The 16,381-nt window shown below is 42.0% G+C and overlaps 1 protein-coding gene across 10 annotated transcripts in view; it reads left to right on the top strand.

Moving 5' to 3' along the window:
* Window positions 1-16,381, top strand: part of atp2b2 (ATPase plasma membrane Ca2+ transporting 2) — a 73,934-nt gene that overhangs the window by 32,847 nt on the left and 24,706 nt on the right. For 8 of the 10 annotated variants that reach the window (XM_053867108.1, XM_053867109.1, XM_053867110.1 and 5 more), the window contains 6 exons: window positions 9,614-9,814; window positions 12,972-13,229; window positions 13,316-13,441; window positions 14,054-14,179; window positions 14,270-14,299; window positions 15,141-15,233. In XM_053867108.1, coding sequence (XP_053723083.1) covers window positions 9,614-9,814; window positions 12,972-13,229; window positions 13,316-13,441; window positions 14,054-14,179; window positions 14,270-14,299; window positions 15,141-15,233 — 834 coding nt within the window. The remainder of the gene's footprint in view (window positions 1-9,613; window positions 9,815-12,971; window positions 13,230-13,315; window positions 13,442-14,053; window positions 14,180-14,269; window positions 14,300-15,140; window positions 15,234-16,381) is intronic. The other 2 variants (XM_053867114.1, XM_053867112.1) reach the window with 1 other exon arrangement.

Genomic DNA, 16,381 nt, shown 5'->3' with positions numbered 1-16,381 from the left:
GCAAGTGTATTCCCTCCTGACCCAAGCTATCTATTCTCTGTCCCACAAAGAATCGCTCACGTGATGTGCCGTCTCTTTAATAAGGGCAATTACTCCTGTTCTGCACCTCTGCTCTGTCTTTCCTCTTTGTCCTCCTTCTCTGTTCTCTCAATAATGCTGGAGGAACGTGCTGGAGGTGAGACACTCAGTCGTGCCTCTTGGTGCTCCTCTGGTGATGATGCGATGTTCCTGGTACACACAGGAGTACTGTCTTACTTTGTGCCAATATACGGTATTATGTCTGTGTTAGTATTCCTGAATATCTTGTTCATAATAACTGTAAGTTGGGTCAGCTGTGATATGTCCATCCCACCTTGCATTACTGACTCACTACAGAGCCCTTGGTGTAACAGTAACAGTAACAAGACATGTTTCCCTTAACATTATCCTGATATTATTAGCCACAGTTCTTATATGGTAGAGAAGAAGATGTCGCTCATGTTTGATAATATACTGTGTCGCATTCCCATGAATATTTCCATGTATTACTCTTTTTCACTTTATTATACTATACTTTATATTTTTGGTCCATTCGTGTTCATCATTGCTCAGCTGCATTTTCTTCCACCATTGGATTCAATACATGATTTTTTTTTAAATGAACCTTGGCGTAGTGACCTTAAGAGATGCTTTAATTGATACTGTGTGTTTAACCTGCCAAGGAAAATGGCTACTTCAGCTCCATTCAGGACTTTCTGTGTTATTTGGCTTGATATCACTAAGTGATCAATGAGACGTGCATCTCGAAGCTGGAGTGGAGTTGTGATCTCTTCATCTTTTCCTGAAAAGGGACTTTCTTTTCTTCAAAGATGGACAACTAAAGTGAGGCAGTTGCTCTCACAACACAGCTCCCGAGAAGAACCCAAGCCAACGGTTGAGGAAACACGTTTGAGTCGGCCATGATCTGCCTCATCCTCTCTGCCATGTTTAATGGCCCACATAGAAAGTTGGGTGCGAGTCGACAGCCGTGGTGATACGTTCAGCTGTAGAAGTAAAGCACTGAAGTTGACGCCGTGTCAGCGTATTTCCTCAGTTGACCTCTCCTCTGTCTCCCTGTGGGGTGCAGTGGGGCGCAGCCATGACTGCTGCCAAGACAGACAGTTTCTCCTCCGGGGTCTTGCTTGTGAGATAAGAGCTGCTTTCACGCCTGGATTTAGGTACTCGGAAATGAGCCACTTGGCAGAAACCCCTCCTCCAAAAAAAGAAAGAAAATCACACTACTTTTAATAGAATTTTGCTATTTTAAAACGGGATTCATGAGTTTTATTTTGTCCAAAGGGAGTTGGAAAGCTGCTACAGAAAGACTTCAAGGATCCTACGCACTGAAGTGTTTTCAAGATAGATTTTTTTCTTTGGCTCTGCTTTTAATTTTCACCGTAGCTTCGGTTTCATGACAAATGTTTCGTCTGCTTCTAAGTCATGTTAAGTCGCACATTTGGGGTGTATCAGTTGTTGTTAAAGCGGCATTGAAATGATGCTTGGATTGAACTTCCCAAGTGTCTGTCTGTAATGGTCAGGTGGTAAAATCAAACGCAGGCAGTTCAACACCACACTCACTTCTGAGGTCCAACAGACGCTTCTATTGAACTTGCTCATCTCATAATAACATCACCTCATTGTTTGGCCTTTTATTTCTATCAGGCAGCTGATTGACTGAGCGTGTTGTGTGGCCCTGATGCGCGGGCAGACTGACACGGAGAGCCACATGACTGTGCTGTGTAGATTTCCCTTACCTGTCATGACTATTTCATGACTTTCACCGGTAGTTTGAATTTTAATGCTTGACCCTATTGTGTGCAGAGCTTACCTGAGCCCTGGGCGAAACCAGAGACAGACACCCAGATGGGAGATAGGAGTTTGAGATTCACTTTCACTGCTACAGCAGAGCACAGGTCAATCCATGAGATGTTTAGCAAGCATGTCAGCTTGCTTTTAGCCTGCGAGCTTTTTTTTTTTTTTTTTTTATCGTGACAAAAACAGAGCCTCAATGTGAAAAGCCCAGTGTGCTGACACACTGAGAACTTATATAAAAGTCCTGCATGTGATGTCTGCCATATTTATACCGGCATTGTAATGAGTGGAGGTTATATTTGTAAGTGAACAGGCTCCACAGATAGAACTGCGAGCTGAGTTGTCCCTCTTCACTCCACCATCTTTCGCATGAGTCAGAAGAGCACAGTGGCTAAACTCACCCACTTGTACAACTGCCCCCACAGACACACTCTCACACAGATGATTGTTTTATTCGAGTCAATGCAAAGGAGAGAAATGTTGAGGAGCTGTTGCAAAACCAATTTGGCCTTTTCTCCCTTCTTCCGTTTGATCAGTTTTCCACATTGATTTAACCTGATTTCAGACTTGTTTACTGAATCTGGCAGCGTAACGCGAAACAGCTGTGCTGGAAAGAAAGACAACACAATCAAATCTGCATGTTAATGCATCCACGAAACATTTTATTTAACCTGCAGCTCAGTAGTTTTGACATTGTGTGTTGAGTAAATATGTTTGTGTCTGTTTGTGTTCGTTTGCCAGTGTGTTCAGTTATGCCTAGAACACATATTTGCATCATCCAGTGACTGTAAAAAAGCGGTTGTTTACCTGCAGCCCGGTGTGTGTGTGTTTGTGATTTCACTTTGGAAAACGGCTACAGCAACAACTGCATGCAAACAGTTGAAGGCCTGACTCACCCACTCTCACTGGTTGCGCTGTACGTGAATACAAGGCAGTGTCTGTACAACTGGGCACTGTGCGGCTGGACCTAGTGAGGCTCAAAAAAAGAAAGATGTAGATCGATACTGAAAGTTTTGAAAGAATAATTTTGTCTCTATATTTCATTTTTTATTTTGTTTTTCCACTTCCAATATCAATAAAACCAGAAAATGACATGAAATGAACCTCAATATAATCAAAATAACATATTTGAAGTGGACAACGTTGTGCCGTATATAGCCTGTTTTCTTGGTTTATATATTCAGGCTCAGAATCCAAGTCAAATTCAAGTCCCTTTCTCTTCTGTATTTTTGGCTGGACAGCCCTTCACAACAGTTGCAGTAGATTGTGTGGAAAAGTACTTGCCTTTATACCCCTGCCTTATACAAACACTCATCATTTCCACTGTCATTGAGAAGTAAGTGTTCAAATATTGGCATTCTCTGATGCGTGTGCAGTCAGGAAAAACTAGTTTCTAGAGTGTCAAGCATTCATATAGGATCTTTAATCTTAGTTTTAGTTGCATCAGGGTCTGTTCCTGTGTCACATTGCACTTCAGACATCCTAACAATCCTAGCAGAGTTTAGACGTCTAAATGCTCAACTAAATATACAACACATTTCTTCAGTTAACATTAAAATTGACATTTAAAAACCAAAGCTGCTCTTGCCCTTTACCATTTTTAAGTCACAGTTTTTTTGGCCTGTACTTGAATCTGTCTTAGGCACAGTGGGATCTGAGGTCTTTCTCCTTTCGATGACTTACATCGGTCTTGGCAGTTTCCGGATGAGCTGTTGACATCTTCATTGGTCAAAAGGTGACCAATGAAGAGGGTCAGTGACAGTGACAGTGGAACTGAAGAGATAATTTACACGTAAATCATGCAAATGAAGAGCAGCAGAACACGTTCTGTCCTGAGTTTAACTCGCAGATGCTACGTCTTCTCTCACCATGTAAGTCAAACATGAGACAAACAACGCTGTAGAGGAGTCAAGAGCCTCAGGCTCTTCTTTTTTTTCCGTTCAGGTTGTTGATTTGGACCACAAGCTTGTGTCAATTGGTTTTGTACGTCAGCGATCGATCCACACTGTAGGGAAATGGCCCCTCGCTATTAAATGCCCCGCTATGATCGCAGAGCTGTATAACAGCATGATTGCAGCTTGAAATGTGTTTCTCCACGGGGAGATACAGAAACCCCACGACTCATGGTGAGGAGAAATGTTAGCACACTTCAACAACATTTCTTTGTCATTGAAGAAAATAAATTTTTCCATACAACTGGGAAATGTGTGGTGTAGCTTAGCTTAGCTGTGCAGTTTGCTTACCTTGTTGTCAGTGCCGGAATATTAGTATGTTTACATGGATTGTGTTTTGTCAAACACACACACACACACACACACATATGTATATACTGTGTATATATACATATATATATATATATATATATATATATATATATATATATATATATATATATATATATATATATATATATATATATATATATATATATATATATAATTTCTTCAACAACAACTGCTGCAACTTTTAATGTCATGCGAGAAAGCTGTGCTCAATTATCCCAGCAAATGGTGTCACCATTGTTGCGGTCATGCTGAAGGACTTTGTGACACATTTCTCCATCACTCCATCTTCTAAAAAGAGCGCAATAATTATCTACCTTTTAGCTGCTGATGGGCTGTTATTCATAGCCTTGCGCGGCTGCGAACCGCTATCGCTTTGTTTCCTTCCCTCAGAATCAGCTTCACGTCTCGTGATGAGTTGATGCTGAAATAACTCGATTTCTGAAATGTATTGAACGATTATTACATTAGATAGCACAATGGATTCATGTCCCCACAATGACTGTAAAGACATTTTGTTCAGCAACTAATTTGAAGTGAAACGTAATGTACTGTAGACAATATAAAATTGAATAGGTTGAAGCATGTTTCGTTTTCAACGCGTTTCCATTTAATTTTTTGAAAAAGACAACTACTTTTACTTCTAAATTTGAGGAGTGAAGTTCACATTCATATATTTTTTATTTTTTAATCTCTCTCTCTATCTCTCTCTATCTCTATATATATATATTTATTTATTTATTTTTATTTTTTTTTTGTAGCTAAGGGAGAAGGCAGTTCCATTTTAAGGGAGCTTACATTCCATTTTTGTTCATCTGTAAAGAGCTTTTTTTTTTTCAGTCAAGACCTGGTGGTCTGTAACATACCCACATGTATGTTTACACTTCCAGCAGCAGCACACCTACACAACATTGCACACACACTCAATTCAAAAATTCTCCAAGGTTCTGAGTGGCGTGTATTTCCAGTGGGATGCATAGTGTTTCCATGGAGATCTATTTTTAGCCGCTGGATAAAAAAAAAAAAAAAAAAAAAGGAGCCTACTGCTAAAATGTGCTATTATGTTCCTCCTTACTGAGAAAAATCAATTTGGATGCATCCACAAATGCATGATGCAGTGAGTTTAAATGAAAAGCATGAACGTGTGTGTCTGTGTGTGTAAATTTTACACTTAATTATGTGCGGGAGAAAAATATTTTCTACTAAATTACATCTTTTATTTTGTAAATTATTTTACCTCTTTATGATTAAACTGCTTTCAGTCATGTAAAATATCAATATTCTCAGAGCACGATTTCATGAAATGATATTGTGAATAAATATTGATCATGATTGTCAATGCTTCAAACTATGTGTATACTAAATTAATTATTATATTATTTTTTTAATAGATGTAACATTATATACTATTATATATTTATTATAATTTTTTTTTTTATTTATAAGTCGTACGATTCTTTTCAAGTGTCTCAAATACCCTGTGTTTCCAGTAATTGAATTTCAACACATTTGTTCTCCGACAAAGTCTAAGATCTGTCCTTTGACACCAAGCTTGTGATGAGTGAAACTCTCTGTCCTCCTCTCTGTTGTAATTAAGTGGAGAACAAAGACTTCTTTTTGCACTCCCAAAATTGCGATGAGTCATAAGGTTCGTGCGCCACCCTGGTCTTCCAAAGTGTGCCACTCTTTGGTGGGATTATAGTTTTAAACCATGATGTTCAGTGGTCTGAATAATCATGAATTAAAATGAGCACGAAGAACTGTCCCGTCCTTTATAGCTTCAGAGGGATGTGTGTGAGACACTTTATTTTTCTTTGTCCATTCCGTGACGAATTGCGCCGCCTGCTACTTGATTCTTATCAAAGTCATAGGTTGTAAGAAGATTGACTATATAGGCTTCAGCCTCATCGCATGGCGACTGGAGGATGTAGCAGATATGATTTGGCCAATCGGCAAAGCCATCTGGTACAAGGGATTCTGGCCGTTAATTCTTGTGTGTCATGTGCAGGCGTAATCCAAGTCTGGAAACCTCAATGAGACATGAATATACATGGGCTTGTTCAGGATGAGGCTGCATCAGTATATACATGGCCAGACCTGAGGCTCAGTGTTTGCTTCCCTGCCTCAGCATCCACTACTTATCCATGTGGACTGTTATCTTTTAGAGATCAGGAAAGATCAAACTCTATAAATAATTCATTCTTATTCTGTGGTATGGTTACATCATAACGTTAATAACTGGGTCATTTAGGTATGAAGGGTCCATGTCTTCATTTCATCTTTCATTGAAGTACTTCAGTCATATAGCAACTGAACTAGAGCAGCACCTCATGAGCATTGACATAAAATTCTGTACTCAAACTACAAATCCCATAATGCATTGATACAGTTGAATCATCAAACAACAAGTTTTGCATCATGCCTGGACCAAACGTGCTTGAAAATTTTTTAAAACGCCAATCTTCTTTATCTCCAACCCTATGTGACTCGAGTCTGTCAGGAGAGTTTGCAATTCTGTTATGGTTGGCTCCCAAGTGCTAGATAGTAAATGGCTTACAGAGGACTCGACACAGATGAGGTTAAGTTTTAACAATATTTAATATACACCAACAAAAATAAAAGGGCACAGACAGGAAACGAAGGACGTTGCTATCCAAAATGCAGAGCGAGGGAAACACTCAAGAACGGGGGAAAACCAGAAAACAGAAAAGACGCAAATTATTATAAGACACGAGTAAGAAAAACTCTCGCAGAACACACAATGCGGCTATAAAAGACAGAAAACAAACTAGAAGAAAAACAAGGAAGCGGCAGAAACGACACGCACAATAGACAGTTTTTGAGGAGGACTTTACCGGAGGACATGGAACAACCATCTGGCAGCGCAGAATGGAACCCAGGTGTAGAAATCGGCGAGGCTTGATCATCGGACGAGCTCCAGTTGCACTGCCATGAAGCTGGAGGGAACAAAGGAAAACACAGACAGGAAATAACAAAATAAAAGCACAAGAAAAACACGGAACATAACAAATTCACTCAGATCTACCAAATATTGTGATCATGAGCTATAGACTAGTACAACATCAAGGCTAACAGTCAGCCTCAAACATTGTCGAATAAACACACCACTGCCACATCGACGTTGTTGTACTTATCTGATTGTATGTATCCGATTTTTTTGGGATATTGTCCTGAGCATAGTACGGTGCTGCTGCTGTCTCTAGTGTTAGTGGTGATTCATGGATTCATGAAGAACCCACATTTTATCATGTGTTCCTTCCCAGAATTATCATTTACTGAAGGTTTGATTGAAATAGGTTTATAACTGTAGTTATGAAAACTGTGTTTCATCTAGTTCAAGGGACTCAAACTGATCCACAAACGGGTTTTTGTTTCAACCTTGCAACATAGGTTAACCAATCAGGCGTCAGCTGAAACCAGCAGCACCAGACTGACAGTCCCCTGACGATAGTGTTAAGGCACCTGATTGGTGAGAAGGTGTCCTCTTGATTGGTTGGAACCAAAACCTGCCCCCGCTGTGGCTCTTTGAGGACCGGTTTGACACTCCGCTAGTCGCAGGTTCTGGTTGCTGTGCCGGATTTGTCCAACCTTCCAGTGGAGATAGCAGCTCTGTTTTCACTCACTCGTGTCTGTGTACAATGCACAGACTTCAAAGGATGGTTTATTACCATTCACAATTCCATACCTGCAAAAAAAGGAGGAAAAAAAAGCAGGATCCATAAATAGCTCCACAATATTTAGCGATGAAATGCCGTTCATGCAGGGGTAGCAAGCCAGCCCCACACACGCAGCAAGCACGTGCCGGCTGTCACGACTCTGGTTGACATGCAAGCACATGCAGCGAGACACGCACATACAGGTGAGGTGAAGCCATGTGTTGTGGAGATCAATGGAAGGGAGCACACTGGCTCCTCTTACAGAGACAATTAAAAGAGACTAGATAATGAGGCTATTTATAGATCCATCTATTTGTGCATTCTTCGACTTCCCTTCCACGGCAACCCTCCTTTTTCATCTCTGTTGCAGCCGGTTTCTCCCTTTTTCACCTTCCTCTGGTGTCAACTTTTGTTCCCCTCACCGCAGACGTTAATAAGCAATCTCACGGTCGTACGCAGTGATGTTTCTGGGTGCAATCCAGGGCCACTCCGGGGAGACCCAGTGACGCAGCGTCGCCACGAGACAGAAAATGAGAGTGGATGCGGGACATGCTTATCTGTCACAAGCCAGTGCCGTCCAAATACATCTGAAGACACCATTAGCAGGTTTATGAAAAACTAGTTCTAAGGAAACAGAATAGACTCAAATCTTCAAAGGCTTTCATGTGTTGTAGGCTGGAACTCAGAGGTCTGTTTTTGCTGCTGTTATTATGTACAGTAATTGATTATTATTTAGAATCTTATTTGCAGATTGTAAAAGCAGTCGTTGACATCAAAGCTTCTCCCTACTTTGAAGCAAACCATCGGCTATAACGTTATATCACCGGGCTTCGCCGTGGGCCACTTTTTTCCATATGAAAGAGGGAAAAAAATATTTATGTGGACTTTTTTATGCTGTTTGAGGAGGTGGATGAGGTCAAAGCACAAGTCCTGCATCTCTTGAGCAGAATTACATAACACACGCAAAGTTTTGGCTGATCATGACTCATGCAAGTAATTATTCTCGGATCAAAGTTAGATTTGGAGAAGGAAGAGGAACAATGGTTGGAATAATTCACAAGCTATTAGAGCACGTTTGCATTTCTTTCACAATCTGCAGTTGTTGCCATAAATAGCTGGCATTAAAGTCTGTTGTGTGTTGATGTAACACAACGTTTTTCCTGGAACCCTTTTGAGGTCACGTTCACATGGGCAGAAGTGGGGGCTGGTGTGCAACATGACTTATAAACACAGATTTGTGTTCAAATATTGGTGTAATAAATAAGAGATGGAGCCATCGCTCAGTTCTCCGTCTCTCACCGCGATCCACAGATGGCGAGAGCGCCCCGGATACATTATGCTTCATCACATGTATTCAATGTCGGGCTTGACTTAAAGTGCAGCTACTTTAACAACATAGCTTTTGCTGCAACCTGCTGCTGCTACTTTCAACTACTTTTTCGGTCATTTTTCCGGCATTAAACCACTCGGGCTGCAATCTACAGTTATGGCCAGTAGCATATTTTTTTCTTATCGAATTCTAATGTGCGATTGCCATGACAACTAATGCCATGATATATGCGCTGTAAATCACATGTATTGAAATTAAGATGATACATTCTACCATTGTCATATGATGGTGCTTCTTCGATGGCAATGTCTAATGAGAGATTTTCTTGGGTTGTTTTCTGGTCGACCTCCTCTCAGGGCTGCACTTCGGTCACATAGCAACTGTTTGAACTTCTGCAGCACTTAATATTCTGAAGGTTTCATGAGCATTGATATGAAATACAACCTCGGCGACACATTTTAAATCTTTTGCTTGTGCTTCTTTGACCCTCCCAGGTCTTTCGGGAGCGCAGTCTGACCTGGACAAGAGAAGAGATGTATTTGGGAAGAATCTGATACCTCCAAAGAAGCCAAAGTCCTTCCTGCACCTAGTATGGGAGGCTCTGCAGGACGTCACCCTCATCATCCTCGAGGTCGCTGCACTGGTGTCGTTGGGTCTCTCCTTTTACCGACCTCCCGGAGACAGCACTGGCGCATGTGAGTCACTCACCCGCACAATACTAGTTTCACACTTTTAATGGCTTTATCAGATCATGATTTGACCTGAGGAAGTCAGGTGACTCACACGGTACAAAGCGGCGGTTAATGAAGCAGTTGGTGATTAAGTATTGGGTAAATATCCTTGAACATGGCTTTAACTGCTCAAGTGGCGAATCAGGAAATGAAGCCCCACTCAGTGCCAAGTCAGCACCATTAGCCCTCTGGTGTCACAGTAATAGAACTAAGTTGTGCCGCAGAATGAAAACTTCATTAAATGAGGACTTGGAAATGAACAAGAAAAGGCTGACTCATGACTTAACAAGCATTGTTCCGAAATACTGATCAATGATGGAGATCAGGCCGACTGTAAATCTGCTGTTTAATGGCTGTTTAATGTCATTCAATTATAGCAGAGCACGACCACTTCCTTGGCTACACGGCTCAACACTTGAAACGCTAAATATGAATGCATTCATCTTTGATTGACAAGGACGAGTCTCAGAGGACCACGTTCACGATCTCAGTTTTTGGAATATTTTGTTTGTTTGCTTTTATGGGTTCTGTTGTGGCGGATTAGATATTGATGTCTCCCATTGCACACTGGCTTCAGACTCAAAGGATTCAATTGATTCCCCATCCTTTGGTCGCTGCCTCCTCCTGAGGTGAATGCCAGCATCGCAGGTTTGCCCCATCGATGATGGCTTAGGTGAGGTCTTTCCTCATCATTGTCAGCTGCTGAATCCCTTTTTCAGCCTCTGTGCATCCATCTTACTGAGTTGCCCAGGATGTTGAGGCAGCGACAAACCCTCCCTCGGCCACCTGCTCATGACTCTTCTTCACTTTCCTGCCTTGGTGTTGCTAGTTCAGCGATGATGTAGGCAAGTTTGGGTGAGGCTGCCCCAAACACAAGTGTTGTCACAGGTTGGTGGATGCCATGTCAGTTTAGATGCAGAGCTTCTGGTCCAGGTCTGACATAATGACATGTCCACTGAAGAGCTTCTTCTTCTTTTCCTTTCATCTTCTCCCTTCAGCAGTGGCCACAGCAGATCATCTTCCTCCATCTCCCCCTGTCCTCTGCTTCCTCTTCTCTCAAACCTACAAACCTCATGTCCTCCTTCACCACCTCCATCAGTCTCCTCTTTGGCCTTCCTCTCCACCTTCTGCCTTGCAGTTCCAACCTCAACATCTTCCTACCAATGTACTGGCTCTCTCTCCTCTGTACATGTCCAAACCATCTCCATCTAGCCTCTCTGACTTTGTCTCCTAAACACCTGACCACGTGTGCTGTCCCTCTGATAATACTGCTTTCTGATCCTATCCATCCTGCTCACTCCCAGAGGGAACCTCAGCATCTTCATCTCTGCTACCTCCAGCTCTGCCTCCTGTCTTTTCCTCAGTGACACTGTTCCCAAACCATACAACATTGCTGGCCTGACCACCGTTTTGTCCCCCTTCCCCTTCATCCTTGCCGACACCCTTTTGTCACGCATCACACCTGACGTGTCCACTTAAGAGCCGGGATCTCAAACTGATCCACAAATGGGCCGCAGTGGGTCCAGGTGTATAAGGTGATTCAAAACAGCAATGATGTCAGCAAGCATAAAGAAACTTCCAAAAATTGGAATTTTGATGGAAAACCAGTGGCAGTTCTTTGGGGACATGAGGCAGACATTCGAGATATTAGCATGAGGTTTAGCCTCCAAGACTGTTCCACTGTCAGACAGACAGTTAATATAAACTTCCTTCTGCCTGTTACTTGGACTGTGCTTGAGACTTTGGCTCTTTGTGTGACTGAGTTTGTCCGCCTGGCTCAGTGTGACTATTAAAGAAGAAAATTCTAAACAATCATGATCAACTCAACGTGGCGATTTGAAACTAGATAACAAACAACTCTAATATTTGCCTTCTCTCTTCACTGTCATGGATGCATTTTCTGGGATTCTAAAAGTAAAGTGGACAAAGACTAAAGTGTAAAAAAGTCACCTCAATATGATAGTTTCAAAAGGGTTTATATCGGTAAATTCTAAACTTGCAGCGGACATGGAAGTGTTTACAAAATCACATCCGTTTATATCTGTTGTTATATTAACTCATCGATGAGGATAAGTAGTAGGTTGAATTTTTATGAACATTTTATGAAACTCCACCTGCTGTAAACAAGGTGGCTTTAAGGAGCTTTTCCAACAGAGCTGTGGTGATCGAACATTGATATATGTTGCGCCTTGATTTAAACCTTACAAAAAGGGATGTCAGAGTCATATCATTTGGGTTTTTCAGGGCTGCACCCCACCCCTCGTTCAGCTGCCGCTGCAGGGTGTGTTGTTTATTAATAGGTCTCTAAAAGATCAGCGGTACCAAAATAGACCATGTTGCGATGATGCTTTCTCATTAGCATGTGAAAACAGCCACGCTGCAGTTGAATGGCAAAACTCTTAATTGCATCTTTACTCAGCGATAGGCGACAAAGAATCTCTTCCCCCCCCCCATGCCAAACTGACAGCAGCACAACACAACTAACGTTGACGTCGATGGCTGGAGACCGTCTGTAATGCACCGCTTCATATTCATCCTTTGAAACGTGATCTGGGGGTTCTGAGGTTTGATATCAAACGTGCCCGAAAAGGATTGAAGGCTCTTGTATTTGAAGGGGCTGTGTTGGATAAGTGCTCCTCCTTTCATCACGGTGGATCAGAGGAAAAGTGCTAGCAACACAGGAATCACATTTTTCAGCTAAGATTGACTCGATAGTCCTCCAGGGGTCTATTTGACCCGTTGCCAAACCGCCCCGACGAACAATGCAGATCAGCACCAGGAGGACTCTGTCCCTCTCAGGTCTTTATCACTAGTCTAATACGACCCTCGCGTGTCTTACAGTTGAAATAAAAGCCCCCGATAGCGTGCTTTAGAAGTCAGAGCGCCAGACACGGGGCGTAATGATTCTCAGTGAGTGCTGCTCTGTGTCAGCCTCGGTTCCTCTAATATGTGCCTCATTCTGTCAGCCGACACGTCGGAGACAGTCTAGCAGGCAAATGAGGCCATGAAGAAGTGCTTGTTTTAACTGTGCACACACATCTTATTCACCAGGCCAGTTTCTATTATCAAACCAGTGCATATGCTTTCGAATATATGTTGTGTGTGCTGTTTGTCTCTGCAGCATGCGGTTCAGCTTCTGGCGGCGGCGGCGACGAGAGCGAGCACGAGGCGGGTTGGATTGAGGGTGCCGCCATCCTGTTGTCCGTGGTGTGCGTGGTGCTGGTGACGGCCTTCAACGACTGGTCGAAGGAGAAGCAGTTCCGTGGGCTCCAGAGCCGCATCGAGCAGGAGCAGAAGTTCCAGGTGGTGCGAGGGAGCCAGGTCATACAGCTGCCCGTGGCCGACATCGTGGTCGGGGATATAGCGCAAATTAAATACGGTAGGTCCCCGATGATGTCACATGTCTCTGACCATACTGCCTGTGTTCACGGCCTCCACTGGTAACCTGCACGCCCTCTGCTCCAGGTGATCTGCTGCCGGCGGATGGAGTGTTGATCCAGGGAAACGACCTGAAGATTGACGAGTCATCGCTGACCGGAGAGTCAGATCATGTAAAGAAAGCTGCAGATAGGGACCCCATGTTGTTGTCCGGTACGTTCCAAGTTCCTGCTGAGGGTTTCGTGCTTCATGATCAGTCGGGAAGTTGCTGGTTAGGCTCATAGCAGACGTCCAGCCTGCAGCAAACAAAGACACATCATACGCAATTCAGAAAATATCTCTTTCTTCCTGGTGTTTCCATATTGTTTTTTGAGTATGAAACTGATTTGACATGATACAATTGCATGAAACGCATTTACAAATAAGGTTTATATTGCCAGTCTTCCTCACACATGTTGTTTGCCATGTGGTTCTCATTCAGAACCTATACATATTATTGCTTCTTCTTCTTAAACGCAGCTCTTTCAGTTCTTGTTGCCTTCCATCCAACTCTAAGAATCTTGGCTACTGATAAGAAACATGGGTTAATCCGTTCATAATTCATCCTGTGTGTAATTAGCTTCATATCTAGCACGTACAATTAGCCTCATAATCCTCCACTGGCTCAAATTCCTGAAAGGTTAATAACAAGTTGCGCGCATGGACGACATGTCGCAAATTATCTTTCTGTTGCCCGTCATCCTGTTCGTCCCCAACGGTTACCAGCTTAATAGTTAAATCCCATAAAATCCCCCCAAAATGGAAATGTTCTTTTCTGTGTCTCAGGGACTCATGTGATGGAGGGGTCCGGACGCATGTTGGTGACTGCTGTCGGTGTCAACTCTCAGACTGGCATCATCTTCACTCTTCTTGGAGCCAGCGTTGAGGAAGAGGAGAAAAAGGAAAAGAAAGGTAGGGTGTCCATTTTCTAACATGAACACGTGAATGAGTGTTGGTTATGCAAGTTGCTCATCGTTGTTCTCTTCCACATAAACCTGGAAGTGAGAACAGAAGACGGGCGCCAGAATGCAGGTAGAGTAAATGAAGCTTGATCTGCTGAGTTCTTTCCAGTCATTTTTTTCTCCCTGTTTTCCAGATTAAATCAGATACAAATGCAGACTTTGGTTCAGAAACCATTGACAACAGAGTAGCCTAGTGTTATTAGTGATTGTGTTCGTGGATGACAGTGGGATGATGAAGGTCATTTTCACCCTATTAAAATCAGGATTTCCTTTTGAAAATGAAAATGCCATCAGAGCTTTTAAGTCAGATGTGTTGATTTTTCCTCTTTTTCAATGTGATATTTAGAAATTTGAATTTATCATATTGAGCTTTCAATGTTTTAGAAACTTTTACGCAAACATCACGACTCTTTTTCAAAGAGCTTATATATTTTGGCTACCCATTCCCACTGCCAAGGTGTCAAATAGCAACTATCTTCACACACACACACACACACACACATATATATATATATATATATATATATATATATATATATATATGTGCCGAAAGGAAGGTGTCAATATAGGACACTTTTGACATTTGACGCCCTCGGAGTGAGAATTGGTTGATTCTGGTTCTTAAAAATGACAAAATAAAAACATGTGTCATGTTACCTGTTTTCATTTACACTAAATTCATGTGTCATGTTTGTCAACATTTGTTTTATTAACACACAAACACGTTTATACCTCATTAGGTTCCGAACATTTCCATTGCTAGACTTGACCTGCTGAATATCCAGATGTCCTATAACCATGTTATTTCTGTCCATTGTCTTCATCTGTGTGCGTGTCTTTGTGTGTGTGTGTGTTGTGCGCGCGTGGGTGTTTCTGTCCATTCACGGTCGGCCGTCATTGTCACTGGCTAGACTACACGCATCCCCCAATCCACCCCATCGCCACTATAGCCACGGATGGGGCTGCGAGCATAAATGCCCCTGGCAGTGCCAGCCTTATTAATGGTAGGTCGACAAACCCTCTGATTTCTTTCTGTCGTGTCCTGTAGCCGCGGCTGTTGTCTGTTTTTTAACCCCCATCTGCGATGGTTACCCGCTCTCTTTCCCCTTCACTCTCTCACTTGTGTTGTACTTGCATGTTCCCTTGACTTCTCCTTTTTTGCCGCATCTTCTGAACATATTTTCTTCTCACTGCTTTAGGAGATAGTCTTATGCCACCGGTTCTTTTGTTACTGTTAGCGTTAGCATTTTAAATATATATATATGTGTGTGTGTACTCACTTGAATATTAAACTTGATTTTCCTGCTTTTTCAAGCTAAATTATGATGTTTATTTTCTCAGCTATAATGGCGCTTGCTGCTTTTCCTTCTACAATAACTTTATCAATGTATCTTAGCATTTTTTTCTCAGTGTTGCCAAGTGATAAAATGCGTTGAGTAGTGTTGACTCTCAAAGTGGCAACTAAAGAATGTGTGTGAGCCCATACTTGCTATGTAATTTAGCCTGTTTGTGGAGGTGAGAATGGAAAGCAACGTATCCACTATCCGAGGTTTCCCACCTTTGCCTGTAGACATTGTGTCTTTTTTTAAGCATGTACTTGAGTGAAGTGTTGTTTCTTCTCATGACTCATTGACTCCGCCCCTCAGATTATCTTGGGGCCCGATTGTCGATGATGCTTTATGTATTTTGAAAGTCTGCTTTAAAATAGTGCAGAACTTCACCTGGTCATTAATGCCTGCTGTGCATTTGTGTCATGTGCATACACTGAAAAGAAATATATATGAGAAACACTTCTTGGACTTCAAGTCCTGCCAAAATGAGTGCCATGAATATTCATAGCCAAAGTGACATACATAATCATGGACAAGATGTTCTCTGTCATATCACTCTCCAAACTCAATTCATCCACAAGGAACGTGTCAAGGATCAGAATCTGCCACGTCCCGCCCAAATAAAAGAGGGCGAGAGAAAATTGACAATATACACGGTAAACAGAAAATGGTTTGTTGTGTTTTATTTAACTGAAACCACATTCAATTTAAAAATGTTCAATGTGTCGCATACATTTCAAAATCTACTTTCAATTCTGACGTATTTTATGGGACAAGAAATACTCCTAAAATAGTCAAAAGGCGAACAAGTAAAAAAAACA

The sequence above is a fragment of the Synchiropus splendidus genome, chromosome 6 (genome assembly GCF_027744825.2).
Source record: "Synchiropus splendidus isolate RoL2022-P1 chromosome 6, RoL_Sspl_1.0, whole genome shotgun sequence".
NCBI classification, from domain to species: domain Eukaryota; kingdom Metazoa; phylum Chordata; class Actinopteri; order Syngnathiformes; family Callionymidae; genus Synchiropus; species Synchiropus splendidus.
Note: the sequence above shows the minus strand (reverse complement) of the source record. Positions and strands in the feature narration are given on the sequence as shown.